This window comes from Chiloscyllium punctatum, chromosome 4 (genome assembly GCF_047496795.1).
Source record: "Chiloscyllium punctatum isolate Juve2018m chromosome 4, sChiPun1.3, whole genome shotgun sequence".
In the NCBI taxonomy this organism is placed as follows: domain Eukaryota; kingdom Metazoa; phylum Chordata; class Chondrichthyes; order Orectolobiformes; family Hemiscylliidae; genus Chiloscyllium; species Chiloscyllium punctatum.
The window spans coordinates 78,397,423-78,424,001 of record NC_092742.1 but is presented as its reverse complement, the minus strand read 5'-3'; the positions used below and the strand labels follow the sequence as shown (position 1 = coordinate 78,424,001).

The following is a 26,579-nucleotide window of genomic DNA, read 5'->3' as shown; positions in this document are numbered from 1 at the left end:
CTTTAGGGAACATCTCCGGGACACCTGAACCAATCAACCACACCGCCCTGTGGCCCAACATTTCAACTCCCCCTCCCACTCTGCCGAGGACATGACGGTCCTGGGCCTCCTTCACCGCCATGCCTTTACCACCAGACGCCTGGAGGAAGAACGCCTCATCTTCCGCTTCTGAACACTTCAACCCCAGGGCATCAATGTGGACTTCAGCAGTTTCCTCATTTCCTCTTCCCCCACCTCACCCTAGTTCCAAATTTCCAGCTCAGCACTGTCTCCATGACTTGTCCTACCTGCCTATCTTCTTTTCCACCTATCCACTCCACCCTCCTCCCTGACCTATCACCTTCATCCCCTCCCCCACTCACCTATTGTACTCTATGCTACTTTCTCCGCACCCCCACCCTCCTCTAGCTTATCTCTCCACCCTTCAGGCTCTCTGCCTGTATTCCTGATGAAGGGCTTTTGCCCGAAATGTTGATTTTACTGCTCCTCGTTTGCTGACTGAACTGCTGTGCTCTTCCAGCACCACTAATCCAGAATCTGGTTTCCAGCATCTGCAGTCATTGATTTTACCTAGTTCAATATGTTTATTTGGAAATTCTCGAGAAAGCAAAATGTGAAAACATTTGTTGGATTTTCATCACAGCAACATTTTTGTTAAAAAATATTTATTTTGCATTTCCTCTCTGCTGGCTTCCCACCGCCAGCAAGATCTGTGGCACTGAGTCCATTGAAGCCATATGGAAACTGACCGGTTGACATGTCCCTCACTATTTAAAGTGTTTGAGAATTAATATATGAAACCCTTTTCCTGCAAGCAACCTTAATTTCTTCAGGAGTATGTGCATGCCAAAATGAGCTGGTATGTAATTAGGAGAGGTTCAGTTGGTTATGTAGGTTCTGGGGTATTAAAAATTTCACTAATGTATGCCCCTATAACTATTACTGTAAATGAAATTATCTATTTCCTCCTTTGTCCATAAAAGGGTCTATTATTTAAATCTGGATAACAATCTCTGATCACTGATGTCTTTCAAAGTTTTAAAAATTAAACATAAATGCTGAAAAAGCCCAAGTACTTTAATAGCTCTTGCCTGAGCAATCCAAAATTAATTAATTTCTAAATTAAATTTGTCGCTGACATGATACTGGTTTAAAAGATGAATTTTAGAGGTCTGGTAGACCTTATTTGGCTTTTAAATTGGAGCGCAGCAGAGCTATGATGAATTATGATGCATTGTGAAGCTTTCACTGTCAAACACTATGCTACAAAGTTTATTATTGGTTTAATATCATTATGCAACATCCACATGTTCTCTGTTTTACTAAAGTTTTCACTTCTATGGTTTCAGAATTGCACTGTAAAAAGCACTTTAAACTCTATAGCTCTCCAACTCGGTTTTAGCCCTAAATACAAACTGGATGGAAATGTTTCTGTAACTGGACTATTGTAAGCTGATGTTTTCATTTTAAGAGAAGCTTCAGATAACCCTTTAATAATTATTGTGAATGTTTAAACTCACGAGCTAAAACAGCATACAGCTTGTATATTTTATCAACTTTTGTGAAACCATTAAACTTTGTCTACTAAAATTGCAATTGTCTAAGTGACTACTTTTGGAATTTCAAATAATTTATGACTAATAAAACATAATGGAGTCTATATTGTGATTTATATTGGAAATGTACTACGACAGACTGACATATATTTAATTGTGCTGCACTTAATGGCCTTCCAGAGCAGTGCTGTGTAAGAAAGTGCATACTACAATTATCAACATCTATTGTAATAATGCCCATAAAGTTCTAAAAAGTCATGCTGCTTTACAGGAGTAATACAAAGTTAAATTTTACAGTGAGCCACATTACATTCGTTGGAGGTGGTTCAAATGAGTATTAATCTTTATTGATATCTGGAATATGTGTATTATCTTAGAACAAGCTTAACCTACTCTTGTAAGTGGACTTCAGAAGAGCGAGAAGGTGATTGGATTGAAGTGTGTAAGTCCCTGAATGGTTCTTGTAAAGTGCAAATGGACAGAGTGTTTCCTTTTGAGCATTGGTCCGAAATAGTTGATGCTTATAAAATTAAGAATTTTTAGCACAGAGACAAAGTATTTCTTCTGAGGGCTATGTGACTTTGGAACTCTGTCTACCTCGACCTTAAAAATATATTTAATGATGCCACTGCCCCAGAGGCAATAATATCACGAGTTGTCATGAGTAGGTGGAAATGTGGAATTCAAAACAAACAGATCAGCTCTGGAGTGAGCTTGAGGAGCTTCTGTTGTGTATGTTCATATTAAATATTAGGGTATATTACCAAAATCTTGTGAAAGAGTAGGTTTTACAAAAAGACTTTAATTTATATATCACATTTTGTGACACCTAGACTTCCAAAATGGTAATTTAGTCACTGTTTCAGGAAACATTACAACCAATTTATGCACAAGCTCCCTTATACAATAATATTTCTTTAATGGATGTAAGTTTGCTCAATGAGCTGGAAGGTTTGTTTTTAGACATTGTCACCATACTAGGTAGCATCATTAGTGTGCCTCCGGTGTTATGGCCTGGTTTTTATTTGTGTTTGGTTGGTATTGTCATTTCCTGTTCTTTTTCTCAGGGGGTGGTAAATGGGATCCAAGTCAATGTATTTATTGATGGAGTTCTGGTTGGAATGCCATACTTCTAGGAACTCTCGTGTGTGTCCCTGTTTGGCTTGTCCTCGGATGAATGTGTTGTCCTTGTCGAAATGGTGTCCTTCCTCATCTGTATGTAAGGATACTAGTGAGAGAGGGTCATGTCCTTTTGTGGCTAGTTCATGTTCATGTATCCTGATGGCTAGTTATCTGCCTGTTTGTCCAATGTAGTGTTTGTTACAGTTATTGCAAAGTATTTTGTAAATGACATTAGTTTTGTTTGTTGTCTGTATAGTGTCTTCCAAGTTCATTAGCTGCTGTTTTAGTGTGTTGGTGGGTTTGTGGGCTACCATGATGCCAAGGGGTCTCAGTAGTCTGGCAGTCATTTCTGAGATGCCTTTGATGTAGGGAAGAGTGGCTAGGGTTTCTGGATGCATTTTATCTGCTTGTTTGGGTTTGTTCCTGAGAAATTGGCAGACTGTGTTCATTGGGTACCCATTCTTTTTGGATACACTGTATAGATGATTTTCCTCTCTTCTTCCTAGTTCCTCTGTGCTGCAGTGTGTCTTGGCTCATTGACATAATGTTCTAATGCAGCTTTGTTTTTTGGATGTTGGGATGATTGCTTCTGTAGTTCAGTATTTGGTCTGTATATGGTGTTTTCCTGTCGACGGTGGTTTGAAGTTTCCTATTGATTGTTCGCTCTAGTGTGACATCTAGGAATGGCAGTTTGTTGCTGTTTTCCTCCTTCCATTTACCAACCCCCTGAGAAAAAGAACAGGAAATGACATCACCGATCCAAGGAAACCTAAACACAAAAATAAAACCAGGCCATACCACCAATGCTTCACTGGAGAGTCACTGATGATGTTACCAAGTATGGTAATGAAACATCTGAAAACAAACCCTCCAGCTCAGCAAGCAAACTTATATCCAGAACCTCAAGCTGAGCTAATATTCTCAAAACTCGCTAATATTTCTTTAATGTTGACTGACGATATTGACCAGGATACCAAGGATAACACCTGTTGCTTGAAAGGAGACAGCACTTTCAAGAGCTTTCTGTTCCTTGTCTTCTGCAGCACTTTGTTATTGCATAATTTTAAAAAAAAGTTCTCACTTTAAATGTTTACTACTGGTTTACAATGAAGAACCCAAACTATCTTTCTAAAGCACAAAGCAATGCTGGTCATTAACAGTAATATTGCGTTGAAGCAGTTATTGTTGTAGTTTGATAGTTCACTATCATGTATTGAGATATTGACACGGGTGATTTGGAAACCAGAGCAAAATATTAGGTTCCCCTTAATAGCCAAAATCATATGGCAGTAGCAGGAAAGATTTGCGATTATAGGTTGATGTTTAGATCGGTGCAGTGACCAACTTCAGAAGCAACAATTTGTTACTCTCAGTTGCACTTGCTGGAGTGTTTTTATCGGAACTATCAAAATTAGTGAAAAGAAAGCAGTCAGTTGCTCTTGTTTCCTTCGAATTTCATTTTCTAATTAGTTCAATCCCATCGAATCTCCAAAAGTTTGCAGCTGACATCCCATAACTTCCTTGCTGTTTCTTCATTCCTAGCTTGAGGTGCCACAAATGCAGGTCTACAGTCACTGTGGAGAAAACCAAACACATACAGCAATCCTGAATCAAAATTGTGGTTGTGTTTCTGAGAAAAATCACAATGTTAAGTGAGGAATGGTTTCCTATAGGAATCAAAGTTAAAGCCAGAGTTAGGTTTGGTGGACCTTACTTGCCTGGAAAAAAACTGTAAAAGTTTACTGTATTTGTGCAACACTGCATTCTTAATCTGAAATAACTTGCTTCACAAAATTATAAAATAAGTACAATATTTTAAAAGACTACAATAAAAGGTTTTATGTAATTGGCATGAATAAAACATAGGACTTGGATTTTAAAATAGAAGCAGATGAATTTTAGTTCTGCGAACACATTTGACTTAACATTGGGGAAACAAAACTTACACTGGGTGACAGCTTTGCAGGACATTTACATTCTGCCTACGAAAAACACCCTGAACTTCCAGTTGCCTGATACTTTAACAAACTACCCTGTTCCCTGGCTGAGAAATCTGTCTCGGGCTTGATGCGCTTTTTCAGTGAAGCTTGAAGAACAACACCTCATTTTCCGCTTGGGGTTCCTGCAGCACTTGAGACTGAACAGAGTTCAATAATTTTAGGGCCTGAACTCCCCCTCACATATCAGGCCTTATGGTCTGCCATTACCCACTACCTATTGTTAGTCACTAACAGTCTCCTAACAGATATTCACTTTCTCAGCCAGATTGTTATCCACTCCTTTGTCTAAATGGCTTTTTTCTCTTTGGGTTCTATCCCCATGTAATCAACTCTCCCCCTTCCTCCTCCTCCTTTCCCCCACCCCCACCACACACCCCAAATATTCTCCATATAAACTGACATTTTCCTGGCTACCATTAGTTCTGAGGAAGTGTCACTGGACCCAAAATGTTAACTCTGATTTCTCTTCACAGATGCTGCCAGACCTGCAGAGTTTTTCTAGCAACTTACATTTTGTTTATGAAACTATGGTCAATTATCATAAAAACCCTCTGGCTCACTGTGGTCCTTTTTTTCTATTCATTAATGGGATGTGGATTTTTAGACAAATGCAAACCTGCCATCATCATCACCTAGTCTAGCTTACACATGACTCCAGACCCAGTGAATCATTGAGATGTACAGCATGGAAACAGACCCTTCAGTCCAACACATCCATACCGACCAGATATTCCAACCTAATCTAGTCCCATTTGCCAGCACTTGGCCCATATCCCTCTAATCCCTTCCTATTCATACACTCATCCAGATGCTTTCTAAATGTTGAAATTGTACCAGCCTCCATCACTTCCTTTGGCAGCTCATTCCATATATGCAGCAACCTCTATGTGGAAAAATTGCTCCTTAGGTCCCTTTTATCTTTTCCCCCTCACCCTAAACCTTATGCCCTCTAGTTCTCCCTGACTTAAGGGAAAAGACCTTGTCTATTTACCCTATCCATGCCCCTCATGATTTTACAAACCTCAATAAGGTCACCCCTTAGCCTTCAGGTGGACTCTTAACTGTCCTTTGAAATGTTTGGCAAGCCACTCAGTCAAGGGACAGTCAGGGACAGGCAACAAATTCTGGCTTTGCCACTGTTTCCCATATTCCATGAAATAATTAAAACATTGCTACTTAAACTTGTTGCAAAACTCTGAACCCATTTCCTCCTTCAGGGTTTCTGCAAGGTTGGCATCGCACACTTTATTCCTTTTTTTTCCCAAAAAGTAGGCCTTGATCGAATTGGCTGTTTGCACTTTCATCCAAAGTTTCATAATTGAATTTACAAAAGCGGTGTGCACAAACCTAAAATGTGTTCCCGAAATCTCTTGCAACTCTTCAGCTACAGCACAGTATATACTTGTCTGTGCCCCCTGTTTTGGTGTTTTGATAAGGAATGTCAGAACCTTCCATGCTAAGGACATGATGAACGAGTGCCTGGTGAGTTCGGATTTGACAGAGCCCGGATGCACAGAATTCACGGTGACCTTAGTGCCTGTGCGAGTAAAGAAAAAAAGTGAAGTGTCACTAGTTTATACAGTACCACCTGAAAACCCACAAACCAGCTGTCTACTCAGTGCCCTAACAAACTGAATCACTGGGAGCTCTTTCAACCACTTCACTTAAAAATGCAAGAGTCTGAGATTTTCCAGTAGTGAATCAATGATGTCTAACCTGATGCCTAACTGACATACTACCAATTTTATCCTCTCCACAGGTTTCTGACTGGGACTTGGATTTAATCACTCAGAAGCTGGCTGCAACAGCTCAGAGACATCTCAAATACCAGGAGAAATGTCCTGAGAACGGCCTAAATTGTGTTCTCAAAATGGAGTGAGTAAACTGACCACAAGGAAAGAAAAGAACTGTTAGTAATAAAGTACTTTTCCATATAAAACTTTCTTGCCAGTGATACAAAATAAGCCTTAGGGCTGATTGAAGGGAGTATAACATAATCCTGCCTTTTGTTTTGGAACCTGTGAGCAAAAACCTAAGAGATAAATGAGTTATCAAGTGACCGGGCGCGAGATAAATCCTGGTGTTTCATTGGTTTAGAGGTCATTCAGGATACTGCCAGAGTTGAGTGAGGTAATGAACGTTACATTCAGATTAGTCTGTAGAAGTGAGTTTCTTTGAAACTCTGGTCTTAAATTTTTGGATCTGGTTCTTTCAGTAGCCTTTGGAATAGCAAACATGGGTTGAGAGAAGGCAGAAAGGTGTCTCCATCAACTTGTAAAGTGCAAAAGAGCCAGATAGTCTTAATTTTGATTCGGCTTACTGTATTTAAAATAACCCTTGAATGAATTTTGATCATTAGCTGATCAGTGGAGACCCTGACCTTACCTACATATATTACTTGTTGGCACCAATGGTATTGTGATCAGGAGTTGGTCTAATAGCCATTTGTTTTCCTCTGTCTTGCACCAGGCAATGGAAACTCCTCTGTCCACCGTATAAGCTGAGACCATTGTTGAGGAGAATGTACATGGAGGCCATTCTTTGGTCTCTGGATCCTCAGATACTTTCAGCATTTGTTAGATATGATAATATCTAATGAAAAGGTTAGCATTTACTAGTTATACTTTGAGCTGAAACTGATTGGCTCTGAACAAATGAGCTTAATGCAACCTTTCACCTGACTTGTGGAAATACAATCTGCATCTTACCTTTCAGGCGTTTGGCCAATTCCCGAGTGAACAGCACATTTGCCAGTTTACTTTGGCAGTAAGCCAAGCCCCCATCGTAACCTTTTTCACTCTGAAGGTCTTTAAAGTTGATTCGACCGAAAACATGAGCGAAGGATGATACGTTAACAATGCGAGCAGGGGCTGATTGTTTAATGAGGTCAAGAAGCAGGCAGGTCAGCAAGAAATGGCCTAAAAGGGCAAAGGAATGCAAAACATTCAACTTCTGAGATCTTTGTTCATTTCCTTTGGAAATTGTGTGTTGTGTTTAGAACTCTCAATGACCTTACTCTGTTGCAGAAATCATCTGATCAGTGCAACATCAATGATTTAGATTTGGAAAAGCAGAGTGCTGCAAATTTGAAACAAAAATCGAAGGTGGTGCTGGAAATACTCAGCTTCTCAGGCAGCATCTGAGGAGAGAGGAAAACAGAGTTAATGTTGTAGATCGGTGACCTTTCCTTGAGATCAGACCTTTCATTTAACTCTTACAAGTTAAAGTGTAGAAAGACTTGCAGTCAAAAAGTGTCTGATGTTCTAAAATGTTTTGAGACAATATACTGCTTCAGAAATGTAATTATGTATGTAAACACATACAGTAGTTTTTGTGCAACCCACCTTAGAGAAAAATTGCACTTTAAAAACAGTGCTTAAAGTGTTGGTAATCACGTTTTAAACATTTGCACTTTAGAAACAGTGTCCCAAATTCTTCTGTTGCGTAACAGCGAATTTGTGTTAACAAAATGTGTGTTATAGCTAGTTTGCTCACAGTGAAAGTTCATAGGCCATTGTTTTGACTTTGGTGGTTTCTGACTGAATATTGGTCTATTCTCCTATGACTGGGATCTGTTGCATAGAGTTTAACCACTGGAAGAAACAAAGTGCCTCTAACTGAAGCAACTTACTGCAGAGGCAGATTCTTCAGTTCTTAAGAAGAATCATATTGAACTTGAAATGTTAACTCTGTTTCTCTCTCCACAGATGCAACCACACCTGTTGAGTTTTTTCCAGTATTATATGTTTGCTTCAGGAAGTGCTTCTGTTGGCCACCATTTAATAATGGTTTTAAGATTCGCTGCAGTTCTTGTACATCTCAGGCACAAGGTCTTGGACAGAGAGGGAGGTGGCTATGGCAGGGCTCAATAACTGGGATCTGAGGCTTGTTACACATGGGTCTTGGGCAGAGAATGCACCCTGCTTAGGGCAGGGGCCAGTTTGTGGGGACCCACAAGGAACACTGGGATCAGAGATTTCTGTCCCAGCCTCAACCCAAAGCTAATAGGAAATATGTCTAATAGCTAATATGTCTAATAGGAAAGTTCCTTTAGTGAAGAGTGGTATATAAATTGTAAGGGGGATCATAGAGGTCTACAGCATGGAAACGTTTGGTCCAACTTGCACATGCAGTCCAGTTTTCGCAATTAAACTAGTCCCATTTGGTCCGTATCCATCCATACCTATCTCATTCATGTACCCGTCTAAATGTTTTTTTAAATGATGAAATTGCACTTGCTTCCCTCACTACCTCTGGCAGCCCATTCCAGACACTCACCACCCTCTGTAGGAATAAAATAGCCTCTCTGGACTCTTTTGTATCTCTCCCCTCTCGCCTTAAACCTATTCATTCTAGTTTTAGACTCCCCTGCCGTGGAGGGATAGTACCCAAAAATCCATAAAGTATAACAAAAGACTGGCGGATGCCGGAAATCTGAAACAAAAACACAGGTTGCTGGAGAAACTCAACAAGTCTGCCAGCATCTGTGAAGAGAGAAACAGAGTTAACATTTCAAGTCCAGCAGCCCTTCATCCGAACAAGGTTCCATGCTGAGTTCCAAGATTAGACTCCCTCATGGTTGACCAACCTATTGCAGCCCACTGCACAGACTCTCATACACAGAAGTGATACATCAGTGAGGCTCAAACCTGGAAAGATACAATTCTCTTCATGGAAGGGAGGAAACAGGCTGACTGAAAAAATCCAATATCCCGCTGAAAAGTGAGAGCTCACCTCTACACATCACTTTTTACAGCGTCCGGGTCTGCCACATATTTATGGTAGTTAATTCATGATCTTTGAAGAACAGTTACTGGTGTGATGTAGGCAAATGCACCAACTTTTGCGCTCCAAGGTTACAGAAAGATGTTTTATAAATGCAGCCTTCATTTATAACTCACCCAGGTGATTTACACCAAACTGCATCTCAAACCCATCCGTTGTCTTTGTGTAGGGACACATCATCACTCCAGCGTTGTTGATCAAAATATTGATGAGCTTTTCCTCTGTCGGAAAACAGAATTGGGAATGAGAAAATACGTCACAACATGGAAAATGTGTCATCTGGATCTGTCCTTTTCTTTATGCCACGATGCCAAGTTATCAGTATTTCGGCCCAGGGGTATACCTGTTTATTAATACAAAAGCAAAGAGCTGATGATGCTGGAACTCTGAAATAAAACAGAAAATACTCAGCAGGTCACTGCCCTGGGGAAAGTTTAATTCTGTTTCTCTACATGTGCTCAGTACTTTTGGCATTTTCTGTCTGTTTTATTGTTCTTTTGTTACATAACACACTCTCTCTCTCTTGTTCAGACCAGGCTATGCAACCCCTGTATTAAAAAAGGCAGAATGTCACAGAAATTGATAGATGAGAAAGGACATATCTGGTTTGCCTTATACCAACCAGGAGGCAATAGGTGAAACATGTCGTCAATTTTTATTAGTTAGTCTACAACAGGCCCAGAAGTGACACGTGGCAAAGCCAGGAAGGGGTGCTAGACAGCCTTGGGGAACAGAGTCCATAGTTACCTTCTGCCGAATCATAAAATCTCTACAGGTTATAGAAGCAGGTCAATTGGCCCATTGAGTACACCCCGACACTCTGAAGAGCACCCCACCCTATCCCCATAATCCTGCATTTCCCATGGCTAATCCACCTAGTCTGCACATCCCTTGCTGCCCGGTACGGAAGACGTTGTCCCTGGCTAGGGTCGAACTACCAACCTTATGGCTAACAGTTGAAGACGTTAAATGATAAATGTCACAGAGACTGGCATTCTAGTGCTGTTGAAATAATTTCTAATATTGCATTTGGCTTCCTAACTGCTAGTTGTACCCGCATGTTAACCTGACAAAAATCCTGAACTTGGACTAACCTATCCTTTTTGAGCTTCAGATTTCCGAAGCCTTGCCCCATTAAGAAAACTGTCTATGCCTCTATTCTTCTAATCCAGTACATAACCTTACACATTTTCTCACATTGTATTCTGCATGCCAACTGAAACTTAAGGGAACTCTGAACCACGACTCATGTCATACATCCTGTTATAAATTACTTCTACATTGCACCCAAAATGTAAATTCTAACATCCAACTCTGTTCAATATCCATTTGAACAAATAGATATAAATGGCTTCCATTGTGGGAGTCTGTTCCAAAGACTAGTCACTGGAACATTGAATTTACCCTCTGCGTACCCTCCTCTCAGGCTTTTCCTCCAGTCTTTATGCAGCAATGCAGCTAAGCTAAGGAATTCAGTGAACAAAGAGCTGATTGATTATTACACTACCAGTCTGGATTGCTAGTCCTTTGCTTTACCATTCTCTGGCTGTGTCAAACTGTACCATTGATTCATACCTTGATTTGAATCACTTCCAGGTTTTCAGGATTTATTATATTTGCTGCCAATATTTTTCATTCATTGTGGTGTGTAGTGCACCCAGTCATCACAGGAACAACCCCCCTATAAAGACAAGAAAGGCTTGAGGAACTTGTGTTTGGCTTTTATTTGATGTCAGCACAATGAAATTTTAATCTAATTATGGTATCAGTGTTAGCCTGCTGACGTGCACATTATCAATTGTGTCTTGCAGCTACAAGATTTTATTGCTCTCTGCCTTTCAGCATTATTAGCAAGGTCAGTATTTCCCACATTAGCCCCATGCCCGACTCTGGATGTAAAATACTTTGTGTATCCCTGAGTGTAGGAGACTTGAGGGGTGACGTTATAGAGGTCTATAAAATCATGAGAGGCATTGCTAAGGTAGATAGCCAAGAGCTTTTCCCCATGGTAGGGGAGACTAAAACTAGAGGGCATAGGTTTAAGGTGACAGGGGAGACATACAAAAGGGTCGGGAGGGGCAATTTTTTTCCACATAGTTTGTGGTGAGTGTCTGGAGTGGGCTGACAGAGCATTGGTGGAGGCGGGTACAATTTTGTCATTTGAGAAACATTTGGACAGGTGCATGGATGGGACAGATATGGAGGGATATGAATCAGCTAAATGGGGTTAGATTAATTGTGAAAACTGGGCGGCATGGAAAGGTTGGGTTGAAGGGCCTGTTTCCATGTTGTAAACCTCTATGATTCTAAAAAAACAGTAAGCAGTTAACCAAGAAGTGTCAGCTTTGCCAATAATAGATTGCAGTGAATGTTTAAAACAGAATAGAAAAAATGCTGCAGAAAAATGACCTTTTTTGGAAAGGCATGAGTAATGTTGGAGAATATTATGCAAGATATTGGTTTACCCATTATCCTGTTTCATCTTTGTGTAGAATTTAAACTGAAAAGTGTATTGGTATTTTATTAGTAAACACTCCTGTTAATGTTTAAACAGTTAATCAGTATAATTTTAATAGGTTAAACAGAATTTTTTAAAACAATATTTACATCCCTACTCTTGATTATCTGATTATAGGATTAAAACTGCAATAATTTGAATGAGGGTTATATCCCCTTTATGTTTATCTCCTTTACCTTCCCCTTTTCTACAAATCTTTATGCTTTATTTTTGATTTCTTCTTTTGTTCAGTCAATGTTGTTGGTCCTCCTGTTAAACATGGAGGTAAAGTGACCGTTCGGTATTTCTGCCATTTTGCTGCCTTTAACTTGCACCTTATCTATTGTGCACCTTAGTAGCCTGTCCTGATTTCTCTTTGATACAGTCTGCAAGGTATTTCACAGTTCTTTGATCATTTAAGTAATCTAAGTCAAATAAATAAATCTGCAGCAAATGGGACAAAAATATCATTTGTTTTTTGAATTACCTTTCATGACATTTTCAGCAAATTGGTGTATAGACTTAGTGTTGGCAAGATCCAACTCCCGAACAATGACTTGTTTATTCCCAGTGTCTTCCCGAATCTCATGGGCTGCAGCTTCTGCCTTGGTCAGATCTCTGCAGGCTATGATTACCCGAGCACCTGTGAAGAACCAAATGGACAGGATTTCCTGCTTTAATTATGATTTTTGATTAAAACATACGGGTGGTACGTTGGCTCAGTGCCTCACAGCGCCAGAGACCTAGATTCGATTCCACCCTGTCTGCATGGAGTTTGTACATTCTCTTGGTGTTTGTGTGGGTTTCTTCTGGAATCCACAGTCCAAAGATTTGCAGGTTAGATGGATTGGCCATGTAAGCTGCCCTGCAGTGTCCAGAGATGTATAGGTTAGTTGAATTAGCCATGATGAATGCAGAATTATGGGGATAGGGTGGGGTGGCCTTTTGGGGGGGTTGGGGCAGTCTTGAGGCAAATGCGTTCTTTCTGCACTGTGGGTATTCTATGATTCTGAAAACAAGTCATATATTTAGATAATATGGATTTAGTTCTGTCCTGTATTGAAGTGTGAAAAATATTACTGCAAGGACACATTTTGATAGGTGAGTTGAGGTGGATTTGCTGCTACCTCTACAGTAGCTGCTTTCTATACCAGAGAGCTCTGCTGGTGTCAGTTTGAAAACCACCTTCGAGAATAAGAGGGAAGGGGGCAAAAAAAAGTTAAATGCATAGTTTTAACTGAGAAGGTACAAATATTGTTTTGCTGGTGGTTTAAATTGTTTTTCTAACCGCCTGCATTTAGATAATTTGTTTTTTGTTGTTGTATGTCTTGTGTAGTAAACTGTTGTTGAAGAAACTCTGCAGCATCATGTTATTGTTTGAGTAACTGACCAAAACTTTTTAAAATCATAATACATAACATATCCTCCAAGATTAGCTTATCTATCTCATGGTTTTAACTGTTAACTTGTGAATGGCTTGAGGATTTGTCACAGTCCACCCTCTCCACCCCTATCCTTGGCTCTCCGCTTATTCGGTGCATGTTTCGACACTTTGTATGAAAACGACATTCCCATTTTCCCCACTGGCTGAATATAAATGAACAGGCCCAAAAGGCACTGAACTAGACAAGTATTTGAAAAGGAAGACAGTCCTTGACAGAGTAACTCAAGGGAACTGTCAGTAAAAAGACATGAAATGATGAAACCTTTTGTATGTGTTTTCACTGTGGAAGACTTAGAAAATTTCTCAAACTTGCTTGAAAATCATGAAGTGAATGAAATGGGGGGGGACTTAAAACAATCACAGACACAGTGGGGAGAAAAGCACTGGGAAAGTTATTTGAGCTAAAGGCTGACAAATCAGAGTTCAGAAGTAGGGAATGTGGTGAGACCACACCCAGAGAATTGTGTAGAGTTTTGGTCTCATTATCTAAGAAAGGACATACTTACCATTGAGGGAGTGCAGCAGACATTCACCATATGAGAAGAGATTGGTTCGACTGGGCCTGTATTCACTGGAGTTTAAAAGGATGAGAAGGCATCTGATTGAAACATAAAATTCTAACAGGGCTGGACAGAATAGATGTAGGTTTTCTCTGGTTGGGGCCAGTCTCAGGATATCACGTGGACCATTTTGGCCTGAGCTGAGGAAAAGTTACTTCATTCAAAGGGTAGTGAACTGTAGAATTCTCTAACACAGAAAGCTGTGAAGGCCAAGTCACAATCTAGTCAAGAAAGAGAGAGATACACTGCTAGGTTTTAAATACCTCAAAAGGTTATATGAAGAATGCAGGAATAAGGCATTGTGATAAAGGTTTAATCACAATGGTATTGAATGGCAGAGTAGGCTCAAGGACACGTGGCCCACTGCAGCTCCTAGTTTGTGTTTTTACAGAGAAAAGAAAAATGGTTAAAGTTTTTCATGCCAGACTGTTGGAGGGTTTACAGTTTAACCCACCGTGCTACTGGTTTCCTGCTGTGTAATGGTTGTGAGGGTCAACCTGTTTGACTCTGCTTTGTCAGCACATCATAAAAGATGATCACTACAATCATTTTAAGGTAGAAAAATGAGAGAAAAAAACCTTAACATTTGTTTTTTTTTAAATAGCTCACATCTTGTCCACTATAATACTTTTCAACCCATAATGCATTAACAGGGACAGATAAAAGTCTGGAGCTTTCCTTGACACTTTTGTTTAGAGAGACTAGAACAAACATTTAAATGATGGTAATGTCTCTTCGAGAGAAAATGCAGAGTATTTGTATCTTCTTCTCTGTAAAATTCTAAATTATTTTTTAAAAAGCAACTCTTTAAAAAAAAAAGGAGGGAGAGAGAAAATGGGGAATTATAGGCTGGTTAGCCTGATGTCTTTGGTAGGGAAAATGCTGGAGTCAATTATTAAGAATGTAATAACTGAACATTTGGAAAGTGGTGACAGAATTGGTCCAAATCAGCATGGATTGACTAAAGGGAAATCCATGCTTGTCAAATCTGCTGGAAGTTTTTGAGGATGTGACCAGCAAAGTGGATAAGGGTGAATCAGTAGATGTTGTGCAACTGGACTTTCAAAAGAATTTTGACAAGGTTCCATACAAGAGTTTCGTAAGGAAAATTAAAGCTCACGGTATTGGAGGTAATGTATCGATATGGATAGAGAACTGGTTGGCAGATAGGAAGCAGAGAATTGGAACGGGTCCCATTTACAGTGGCAGGCAGTGATGAGTGGGGTTTCGCAGTGTTCAGTGCTGGGACCCCAGCTGTTCACAATATACATTAACAATTTGGACGAAGGAATTGAATGCCATATCTCTAAATTGTGAATGACACTAAGCTGGGTGGCAGTGTGTGCTGTGAAGAGGATGCTCAGAGGCTGCAGGGTGACTTGAGCAGACTGGCTGAATAGGCAAATGCAATATAATGTGGCTAAATGTGAAGTTATCCACTTTGGTCACAAAAACAGAAAGGCAGACCACTATTTGTTTAGGAAAAGGTGGGGTGCAACAGTCTCTGAAGGTTGGCATGAAGGTGCAGCAGGTAGTGAGGAAAGCTAATGGCAAGCTGGCCTTCATAGCTAAAGTATTTGAGTATCGGAGTAAGAACTTCTTGCTGCAGTTATACAGGGCCTTGGTGAGGCCACACCTGGAGTATTATATACAGTTTTGGTCTCCTAGTCTGAGGAAGGACATTCTTGCAATTGAGGGAGTCCAGTGAAAATTCACCAGACTGATTCCTGGGATGGCAGGACTGATACATGAGGAAAGAGTGGGCTTGTATTTGCTGGAATTTAGAAGAATTGGGGTGGGAGGAATCTCATAGAAACATATAAAGTCCTGATGGGACTGGACAGGCTAGTTCAGAAAGAATGTTTTCAATGTGTGCAAGGCCAGAACTAGGGGTCGTAGTCTAAGAATAAGAGGTAAGCCATTCAGGACTGAGATGAGGAAGAATTCTTCACTCAGTTGTGAACCTGTGGAAATCTCTCCTACAGGAAGCTGTTTGGGCCAGTTTGTTAGATATATTCATGAGGGAGCTGGACATGGCCCTTGCAGTTAAAGGGAACAAGGGGGTATGGGGAGAGGGTAGAAATAGGGTACTGAGATTGCATGATCATCCATGATCATATTGAATGGTGCTGCAGGCTCAAAGGGCCGAATGGCCTACTTCTGCACCTGTTTTCTATGTTTCCATGTTTCCGTAACTTCACTGCTTAATGACATTGATGCATCAGGGTTCATTTGTACAAACATGTTTGCTGTCACATTCAAGTATTCCTACAAGATAAAAGAATTGCTCAGCAAATACCTTACCTCTCCGTGCCAGTTCCCGTGCTGTTTCCTTTCCAATCCCAGTGTTAGCCCCAGTGATCAAGACAGTTTTTCCATCTAGCCTTGCGTCAGATGTACACACTCCCCCACCAGCACATCTTCTGCAAAACAATTGGAAAGTATGATTTTATTTTGCTTTCCTTGAGTGTTGTTGCCAAAAGTATAAAGCTTTGTCAATTTAACATTCTTCATTTCAACGACCCCAGTGTTACGTTCTATACTGAGACTCCCTACAAAGTGAAGCATGACCACAAACCTTCAGACACTATGAATAAGATAGTTGCCTAATGAGGTGCTTTGGCTTGATGCTCTGAGGGGACATCAAATTTGAATAATTGGCAATGCACTGGGGACAGAGAAAATGAATGGGAGTTTTTAACAGTTAGTGTAAGCCTGGACTGGTTTTGATTAGGCAGGAATGAGTACTGTAGATTAGAGTCAAGATTAGAGTGGTGCTGGAAAAGCACAGGTCAAGCAGCATTTGAGGAGCAGGCAAATCAATATTTCGGGCTGGAGCCTTTCATCAGGAATGAAGCTGGGAGCCTCAGGGGTGGAGAGATGAATGGGAGGGGCTGGGGGGGAAGGTACCTAGAGCGCAATAGGTGGATGGAGAGGAGGGTGGAGCAGATAGGTAGGAAGGAAGATTGACAGGTAGGACAGGTCATGGGGATGGTGCTGAGCTGGAAGGTTGGAACTGGGGTAATGTAGGGGGAGGGGAAATGATGAAACTGGTAAAGTCCACATTGTTGCCATGGGGTTGAAGGGTCCTGAGGCAGAAAATGAGGTGTTCTTCCTCCAAGTGTCGGGTGATGAGGGAGTGGCGGTGAAGGAGGCCCAGGACCTGCATGTCCTCAGAGTGGGAGGAGACGTTGAAATGTTCGGCCATGAGGCGGTGGGGCTGATTGTTCTCTAAAGCGCTCTGCAAGAAGGCACCCGGTCTCCCCAGTGTAGAGGAGACCACATCAGGAACAACATGCCAATAAATGACATGTGGAAGTGCAGGTGAAACTTTGATGGATGTGGAAGGGTCCTTAGGGGCCTTGGACGGAGGTGAGGGGGAGAGAGATGTGGGAGGTTTTGCAATTCCTGCGGTGGCAGGGGAAGGTGCCAGGAGGGGAGGGTGAATTGTTGGGGGGTGGGGGGCGTGGACCTGATCAGGTAGTCACGGAGGAATGGTCTTTACGGAAAGCAGATAGGGATGGGGAGGGAAAAATTGAGGTGACAACAAAGTCCTGTCCTGCCCTGCCCTGCCCTGCCACTGACACCCGTGCCAGCACCCCGTGAAAGAATTAAAAATACAAGGATGGAGAACGGGCTAAAACTTACCATATTTTGGCCAAATATCAATTTTGTCAACTTTCATGTAGGGTATCTCTCCAAAAGGCCTGATGAGACAATCTTCTCTCTGCTGCTTCATGCTATCTGTCTATCTCTGACACTATACCCACCTTTCACCAAGGCTCATGCTCTACCACCCTCACACACCAACTAACTGCGAATGCCCCTTGTGCCACCTAACCACTTGCTTGGAACATCTGACCACCACCTGCATTAGGACTAACAGCCGTGCCATCCATTTCCATCCCACTCGATCCATTCCCTTCTCTCATTCCAGGAGAAAACAGCCCATAGTATGTCCTGCAAGTACAAAGGCAACATCTACAGTGTGTGTAGTCAAGCAGACTGTAAGAAAGTCATTCTAATTCTGGTCTCCCTGTTATAGGAAAGACGTTGTTAACCTTTAATGGATGCAGTAAAGATTCACAAGGATGTTGCCATGGTTGGAGAGTTTGAGCTATAGGGAGGGACTGAGTAGCCTGGAGCTGTTTTCCCTGGAGCGTTGGAGGCTGAGAGGTGACCTTATAGAGGTCTATAAAATCATGAGGGGCATGGAAAGGGTGAATAGCAAAGGTCTTTTCCCCAGGGTAGGAGAGACCAAAACTAGAGGATATCAGTTTAAGGTGAGAGGGGCAAACTATAAAATGGACCTAAGGGGCAACTTTTCCACAGTGGGTGATAGGTGTATGGAATGAGCTGCCAGAGAAAAAGTGATGGAGGCTGGTACAATTGCAACATTTAAATGACATCTGGATGGGTATATCATCAGGAAGGGTTTGGAGGGATATGGGCCCATTGCTGGCAAATGGGTCTATATTAGTTTAGGATATTTAGTCAGCACGGACGATTTGGAATGAAGGGTTAGTTACCATCTCTATGACAGCACCTCAAGAGCAGATGAAGTTTAAAATTGCCAAAACTGCCTCCAGGAACCCTCACTAAGTTAGGTATGAACCTCTCTGGGGAAGTATCAGCTGATTAGGGTCAGTAAAATCTGATGGGTACCGGTCGTAGAGAATCACCAAGAGACGCAGAGAGTTCTTCAAGAGGATGATCTTTTATTTGCAAACAAAAGCACTGACAATCAGGATGCGAATTCTTCATTTCCCCCGACCCTTTTTTTATATACCTTTTTGTTATCATGTTTTCTTCAGGCTTATCAGTATGTCCAATTGTGTTAGTCAGGGCTACCTTACTATCGGCATGCCACAAACCAATGATGTTAGTTCATGTTATCTCTCTACTTCTGTCCCTATGGTATTTCCTACTTTAAACTTAGTTCTACTCTACTATATCACAATTAGATATTTGCTGTCACATCCTGCCACAATGGTCTTGAACCTCAGGCTGATTCTGCTAACTGCTGATTAGATATTTGCTGTCACATCCTGCCACAATGGTCTTTTGGCCCAGGCTGGCTCTACTAATTGATTTGGAGACGCCAGTGTTGGACTGGAGTATATAAAGTTAAAAACTGCACAACACCAGTTTCAGTTTACATCACACTGTAAACTTTTGCTATACATTCTGTGTCTTACAATCTTATTCTCCACAAGCCCCTGATGAAGGAGCAGTGCTCCGAAAGCTAGTGCTTCCAAATAAACCTGTTGGACTATAACCTGGTGTTGTGTGATTTTTAAACTTTCTACTAATTGATGTAGCATTCTATCGATCCTTCACTGTAGTACTTTGATTAATGTAACATTTCACAGACCCCTTGTAACATTGCATCAGTAATCTTTATGCTTTAACCCTTCACGTGCCCTTATGTTCTTTATTTTCCATACACCTCACTGCCATGTCACTGCAGCTGGCCAAGACAGACATTCCCCAGGTGATTGGCATTCGGAGGACCGCCGGAGACCAGGCTCCTGTTCAACGTCAGGTTGGAAAAGGCCCTGGGACGGCAGCAGAGATTTGGTCAGGGCACACAAGGAGGAACATTGTGGGTCAATACACGGCCGGTGGATTGCAGAGGGTCAATACACGGCCGGTGGATTGCAGAGGGTCAATACACGGCCGGTGGATTGCAGAGGGTCAATACACGGCCGGTGGATTGCAGAGGGTCAATACACGGCCGGTGGATTGCAGAGGGTCAATACACGGCCGGTGGATTGCAGAGGGTCAATACACGGCCGGTGGATTGCAGAGGGTCAATACACGGCCGGTGGATTGCAGAGGGTCAATACACGGCCGGTGGATTGCAGAGGGTCAATACACGGCCGGTGGATTGCAGAGGGTCAATACACGGCCGGTGGATTGCAGAGGGTCAGGAAGGCGGCTCACCATCACCATTTCAAGGGCAACTAGGGACGGCTCATTCATGTTGGCCAGTGACACCCACGTCCCGCAAGTGAATAAAAGCAAAAGGAGTGGCCGACGTAGAGTCATAGAGATGTCCATGCCGACCAGATATCCCAACCCAATCTAGTCCCACCTGCCAGCACTCAGCCCATATCCCTCTAAACCCTTCCTATTCATATATCCATCCAAATGCCTCTTAAATGTTGCAATTGCACCAGCCTCCACCACTTCCTCTGGCAGCTCATTCCATACACGTACCACCCTCTGCATGAAAAAGTTGCCCCTTAGGTCTCTCTTATATCTTTACCCTCTTACCCTAAACCTATGCCCTCTAGTTCTGGACTCCCCCACCCCAGGAAAAAGACTTTGTCTATTTATCTTATCCATGCCCCTCATAATTTTGTAAACCTCTATAAGGTCACCCCTCAGCCTCCGAAGCTCCAGGGAAAACAGCCCCAGACTGTTCAGCCTCTCCCTATAGCTCAAATCCTCCAAATGCTTGTAAATCTTTTCTGAACCCTTTCAAGTTTCACAACATCTTTCTGATAGAATATTGCGTGCAATTCTTGTCTCCTTCCTAACAGTGGCCTAACCAATGTCCTGTACAGCCACAACATGACCTCCCAAATCCTGTACTCAATACTCTGACCAATAAAGGAAAGCATACCAATCGCCTTCTTCACTATCCTATCTACCTGCGACTCCACTTTCAAGGAGCTATGAACCTGCACTCCAAGGTCGTCTTGTTCAGCAACACTCCCTAGGACCTTACCATTAAGTGCATAAGTCCTGCTAAGATTTGCTTTCCCAAAATGCAGCACCTTGCATTTATCTGAATTAAACTCCATCTGCCACTTCTCAGCCCATTAGCCCATCTGGTCCAGATCTTGTTGTAATCTGAAGTAACCCTCTTCGTTGTCCACTACACCTCCAAATTTGGTGTCATCTGCAAACTTACTAACTGTACCTCTTACGCTTGTATCCAAATCATTTATGTAAATGACAAAAAGTAGAGGGCCCAGCACCGATCATTGTGGCACTCCGCTGGTCACAGGCCTCCAGTCTGAAAAACAACCCTCCACCACCACCCTCTGTCTTCTACCTTTGAACCAGTTTTCTATCTAAATGGCTAGTTCTCCCTGTATTCCATGAGACCTAACCTTGCTCACCAGTCTCCTATGGGGAACCTTGTCAAACGCCTTACTGAAGTCCATATAGATCACATCTACTGCTCTGCCCTCAATCTTCTTTGTTACTTCTTCAAAAAATTCAATCAAGTTTGTGAGACATGATTTCCACGCACAAAGCCATGTTGACTATCTTGAATCAGTACTTGCCTTTCCAAATCCTGACCCTCAGGATTCCCTCCAACAACTTGCCCACCACCGAGGGTCAGGCTCACCGGTCTATAGTTCCCTGGCTTGTCTTTACCACCCTTCTTAAACAGTGGCACCACATTTGCAACCTTCAGTCTTCCAGCACCTCACCTGTGACTATCGATGATACAAATATCTCAGCAAGAGGCCCAGCAATCACTTCTCTAGCTTCCCACAGAGTTCTCAGGTACACCTGATCAAGTCCTGGGGATTTATCCACTTTTAATCGTTTCAAGTCATCCAGTACTTCCTCCTCTGTAATCTGGACATTTTGCAAGATGTCACCATCTATTTCCCTACAGTCTAAATCTTCCATATCCTTTTCCATGCAAAATATTCATTTAGTATCTCCCCCATTTTCTGTGGCTTCACACAAAGGCTGCCTGGCTGATCTTTGAGGGGCCCTATTCTCTCCCTAGTTGCCCTTTTGTCCTTAAATATATTTGTAAAAATTCTTTGGATTCTCCTTAATTCTATTTGCCAAAGCTATCTCATGTCCCCATTTTGCCCTCCTGATTTCCCTCTTAATTCTTTTTTCTCTTCTTTTTCTTAACCAAACCCTCAATTTCTTTAGTCATCCAGAATTCCCTATACCTACCAGCCTTCCCTTTCACCCTGACAGGAATATACTTTCTCTGGATTCTCGTTATCTCATTTCTGAGGGCTTCCCATTTTCCAGCTGTCCCTTTACCTGTGAACATCTGCCTCCAATCAGCTTTCGAAAGTTCTTGCCTAAAAGCATCAAAAATCGGCCTTTCTCCAATTTAGAACTTCAACTTTTAGATCTGGTCTATTCCTTTTCCATCATTATTTTAAATCTAATAGAATTCGGGCCGCTGGCCCCAAAATGCTGCCTCACTGACACCTCAGTCACCTGCCCTGCCTTATTTCCCAAGAGTAGGTCAAGTTTTGCACCTTCTCTAGTAGGTACATCTACATACTGAATCATAAAAAAAGGGTTCTGGGAAATCCAAGATGGAGGATGGGAAAAATTTCTGGCTGTAACAGCAGCTTTTTTGAGGTGTTTTCAGTGTTGGAGGTGAATCCCTCGAATTCTAGGAGCAGCAATTACTGTTTTATATGCTGTTGCATTGTTTTGGAACTTTGGAAAAAAAAATCAAAACAACAGCAGCTTTAAAAGGGAGAGAAACAGACAAAGGAAACACATGGTGAGGTCAGTGGAGGAGAGAGAGAAAGAAACCCACATTGCTAACTGATAGAGTTAGCAGTTACTGCCTTTGCTGTTCAATTCATGTATCGCTGGACGTCAGAGTGCGTCTGGGAAAATTAAAAAAGTGAAATTCACAACTGATTTTGGAGGAACCTGTTTGGGGAGGTCACAGCACAGAAGCAGATATGTGGATTTTAAGTGCGGCCTTAAAATAAGTCTGCAGTAGTGAGTAGAGTAGGTTCTTTCTTGATTTTATGTTTTACTGAGTTATGTCTCTTGATTAAACTTAAAATATAAGCCATAAGCATTAATTTAACCTGGAGCAGTGTTTTGCAGAGGAATAAGACAGTGGTATTTTTGGGTCTGTAGAGTGAAAGAATCAAAAAATGGCCCTTAGAGTGATATGCGCTTCTTGTCAGATGTGAGAGTTTAGGGAGAGCTTATGGGTTACTGAGGATTATATCTTTAATAAATGCAGTTGGTTGCAAAACCTGTCAGATGGAATGGATCAATTGGAGAGGCAGTTAGAGGCAATGAGGAATTTACAAGAGCAAGGGGATGTGATGGATGGCAGTTATAGGAAGGGAGGAAAAGTCTCGGATACGGTTACATAGATGGGTTAACTCCAGGAAAGGTAAGAGAGGTAGGCAGATAATGCAGGAGTCTTTTGTGGATATACCCATTTCAAACAAGTATGCTGTTTTGGAAAATGTAGGGGGTGATGGACACTCAGGGGAACGTAGTACAAACAGCCAAATTTCTGGAATTGAGACTGGCTGTAATGTAATGAGAGGTACAGTGGGTTTCAAGAGATCAATTGTGTTAGGGGACTCTTTAGTCCGAGGTATAGACAGATGTTTCTGTGGCCAGCAGCAAAAATCAGAATTGTGTGTTGCTTCCCTGGTGCCAGGATCAGGCATGTCTCAGAGAGGGTGCAGAATGTTCTCAATGGGGAGAGGGACTAGCAGGAGGTCATTGTACACATTGGAACCAACAACACAGGCAGGGAAAAGGTTTAGATTCTTAAGGGAGATTAGAGACTTGGCAGGAATTTAAAAAGGAGGTCCTCAAGAGTAGTAATATCTGGATTACTCCTTGCCAAGATCGAGTGAGGGCAGGCATAGGAGGATAGAGCAGATGAATGCATGACTGAGGAGCTGGTGTACAGGAGAAGGATTCACATTTTTGGATCATTGGAATCTCTTTTTTGGGGTACAAGTGACCTCTAACAGGAGGCTGGATTGCAGCTAAATTGGAATGGGACTAATATACTGGCAGGGAAATTTGCTCGAGTTGCTCGGGAGGATTTAAACTAGTAAGATGGGGATGAGGGAGCTCGGACCCAGGGAGATAGTGAGGAAAGATTTCAATCTGACACTGGTACAGTTGAGAACAAAGGTGAGTCAAAACAGTCAGGGCAGGCAGGGACAAAGCAGAGAGACTGATAAATCAAATAAGCACTTATTTCATTACACGAGGCGTAACAGGGAAGGCAGATGAACTCAGGGTATGGTTAGGATCATGGGACTGGCCTATCACAGGAACATGGCTCAGGGATGGACAGGACTGGCAGCTTAATGTTAGGACAGAAAATTGGGGGTGGGGTGGGGTGGATGGCGAGAGAGGAGGGGGAGTGGTGTTTTTGATAAGGGATAGCATGACAGCTGTACTTAAGGAGGATATTCCCAGAAATACATCAAGGGAAATTATTTGGATGGAAATGAGAAAAAATAGAAAGGGATGATCACCTTATTGGGATTGTATTATAGACCCCCTAATAGTCAGAGGGAAATTGAGAAACAAATTTGTAAGATCTTAGTTATCTGTAAGAATAATAGGGTGGTTGTGGTAGGGGATTTTAACTTTCCAAACATAGACTGGGACTGCCATAGTGTTAAGGGTTTAGGTGGAGAGGAATTTGTTAAGTGTGTACAAGAAAATTTTCTGATTCAATATGTACCTACTAGAGAAGGTGCAAAACTTGACCTACTCTTGGAAAATAAGGCAGAGCAGGTGACTGAGGTGTCAGTGGGGCAGCATTTTGGGGCCAGCAACCATAATTCTATTAGATTTAAAATAATGATGGAAAAGGATAGACCAGATCTAAAAGTTGAAGTTCTAAATTGGAGGAAGGCCAATTTTGACGGTATTAGGCAAGCACTTTCAAAAGCTGATTGGGGGCAGATGTTCGCAGGTAAAGGGACGGCTGGAAAATGGGAAGCCTTCAGAAATGAGATAACGAGAATCCAGAGAAAGTATATTCCTGTCAGGGTGAAGGGAAAGGCTGGTTGGTATAGGGAATGTTGGATGACTAAAGAAATTAAGGGTTTGGGTAAGAAAAAGAAGGAAGCATATGTCAGGTACAGACAGGATAGATTGAGTAAATCCTTAGAGTATAAAGGCAGTAGCAGTATATTTAAGAGGGAAATGAGGAGGGCAAAAAAGGGGACATAAGTTGGCAAATCGAGTTAAGGAGAATCCAAAGGGTATTTACAAATACATTAAAAGACAAAAGTGTAACTCGGGAGAGAATAGGACCCCTCAAAGATCAGCAAGGCGGCCTTTGTGCGAAGCCACAGAAAATGGGGGAGTATTTTGCATCAGTATTTATTGTGGAAAAGGACATGGAAGATCTAGAATGTAGGGAAATGGATGGTGACACCTTGCAAAATGTCCATAATACAGAGGAGTAAGTGCTGGATGTCTTGAAACACAAAAGTGGATAAATCCCTAGGACCTGATCAGGTGTACCCTAGAGCTCTGTGGGAAGCTAGGGAAGTGACTGCTGCGGCTCTTGCTGAGGTATTTGTATCAATGATACAAATAGGTGAGGTGCCGGAAGACTGGAGGTTGGCTAACGGGGTGCCATTGTTTAAGAAAGGTGGTAAGGACAAGCCAGGGAACTATAGACCGGTGAGCCTGACGGTGGTGGTGGGCAAGTTGTTGGAGGAAGTCCTGAGGGACAGGATGTACATGTATTTGGAAAAGCAAGGACTGATTAGGAATAGTCAACATAGCTTTGTGTGTGGGAAATCATGTTTCACAAACTTGACTGAATTTTTTGAAGAAGTTACAAAGAGGATTGATGAGGGCAGAGCAGTAGATGTAACCTATATGGAGTTCAGTAAGGCATTCAACGAGATTCCCTATGGGAGACTGGTGAGCAAGGTTAAATCTCATGGAATACAGGGAGAACTAGCCATTTGGATACAGAACTGGCTCAAAGGTAGAAGACAGAAGGTGGTGGTGGAGGGTTGTTTTTCAGACTGGAGGCCTGTGACCAGTGGAGTGCCACAAGGATCAGTGCTGAGTCCACTACTTTTCTTCATCATTTATATAAATGATTTGGATGTGAGCATAAGAAGTATAGTTAGTAAGTTTGCAGATGACATCAAAATTGGAGGTGTCGTGGACAGCGAAGAAGGTTACCGCAGATTACTACAGGATCTTGATCAGATGGGCCAATTGGCTGAGAAGTGGCAGATAGAGTTTAATTTAGATAAATGCAAGGTGCTGCATTTTGGGAAAGAAACTCTTAGCAGGACTTATACACTTAATGGTAAGGTGCTAGGGAGTGTTGCTGAACAAAGAGACCTTGGATTGCAGTTCATAGCTCCTTGAAAGTGGAGTCGCAGGTAGATAGGATAGTGAAAAAAGCATTTGGTATGCTTTCCTTTATTGGTCAGAGTATGGAGTACAGGAGTTGGGAGGTCATGTTGTGGCTGTACAGGACATTGGTTAGGCCACTATTAGAATATTGCATGCACTTCTGGTTGTCTTCCTATCGGAAAGATGTTGTGAAACTTGAAAGGGTTCAGAAAAGATTTACAAGGATGTTGCCAGCATTGGAGGATTTGAGCTGTAGGGACTGTTTTCCCTGGAGTGTCACAGGCTAAGAGGTGACCTTATAGAGGTTTACAAAATCATGAGGGGCATGGATAGGATAAATAGACTAAATCTTTTCCCTGGGATAGGGGAGTCCAGAACTAGAGGGCATAGGGTGAGAGGGGAAAGATATAGAAGAGACCTAAGAGGCAACTTTTTCATGCAGAGGGTGGTATGTGTATGGAATGAGCTGCTAGAGGAAGTGGTGGAGATTAGTAC

General features: G+C 42.0%; 1 protein-coding gene across 2 annotated transcripts in view; it reads right to left on the bottom strand.

Moving 5' to 3' along the window:
- Window positions 1–1,264: 1,264 nt before the first annotated feature.
- The window catches only part of rdh12 (retinol dehydrogenase 12), a 28,283-nt gene continuing 2,968 nt past the window's right edge, over window positions 1,265–26,579 (bottom strand). The window contains exons 2-7 of one of the 2 annotated variants that reach the window (XM_072569096.1): window positions 16,269–16,387; window positions 12,448–12,603; window positions 9,580–9,684; window positions 7,387–7,596; window positions 6,026–6,215; window positions 1,265–3,404 (exon numbers count right to left, since the gene is read on the bottom strand). In XM_072569096.1, the coding sequence (XP_072425197.1) occupies window positions 3,356–3,404; window positions 6,026–6,215; window positions 7,387–7,596; window positions 9,580–9,684; window positions 12,448–12,603; window positions 16,269–16,387 (829 nt within the window). In that variant the 3' untranslated portion in view covers window positions 1,265–3,355. Of the gene's footprint in view, window positions 4,253–6,025; window positions 6,216–7,386; window positions 7,597–9,579; window positions 9,685–12,447; window positions 12,604–16,268; window positions 16,388–26,579 lie in introns of both variants that reach the window. The other variant, XM_072569095.1, reaches the window with a different exon arrangement.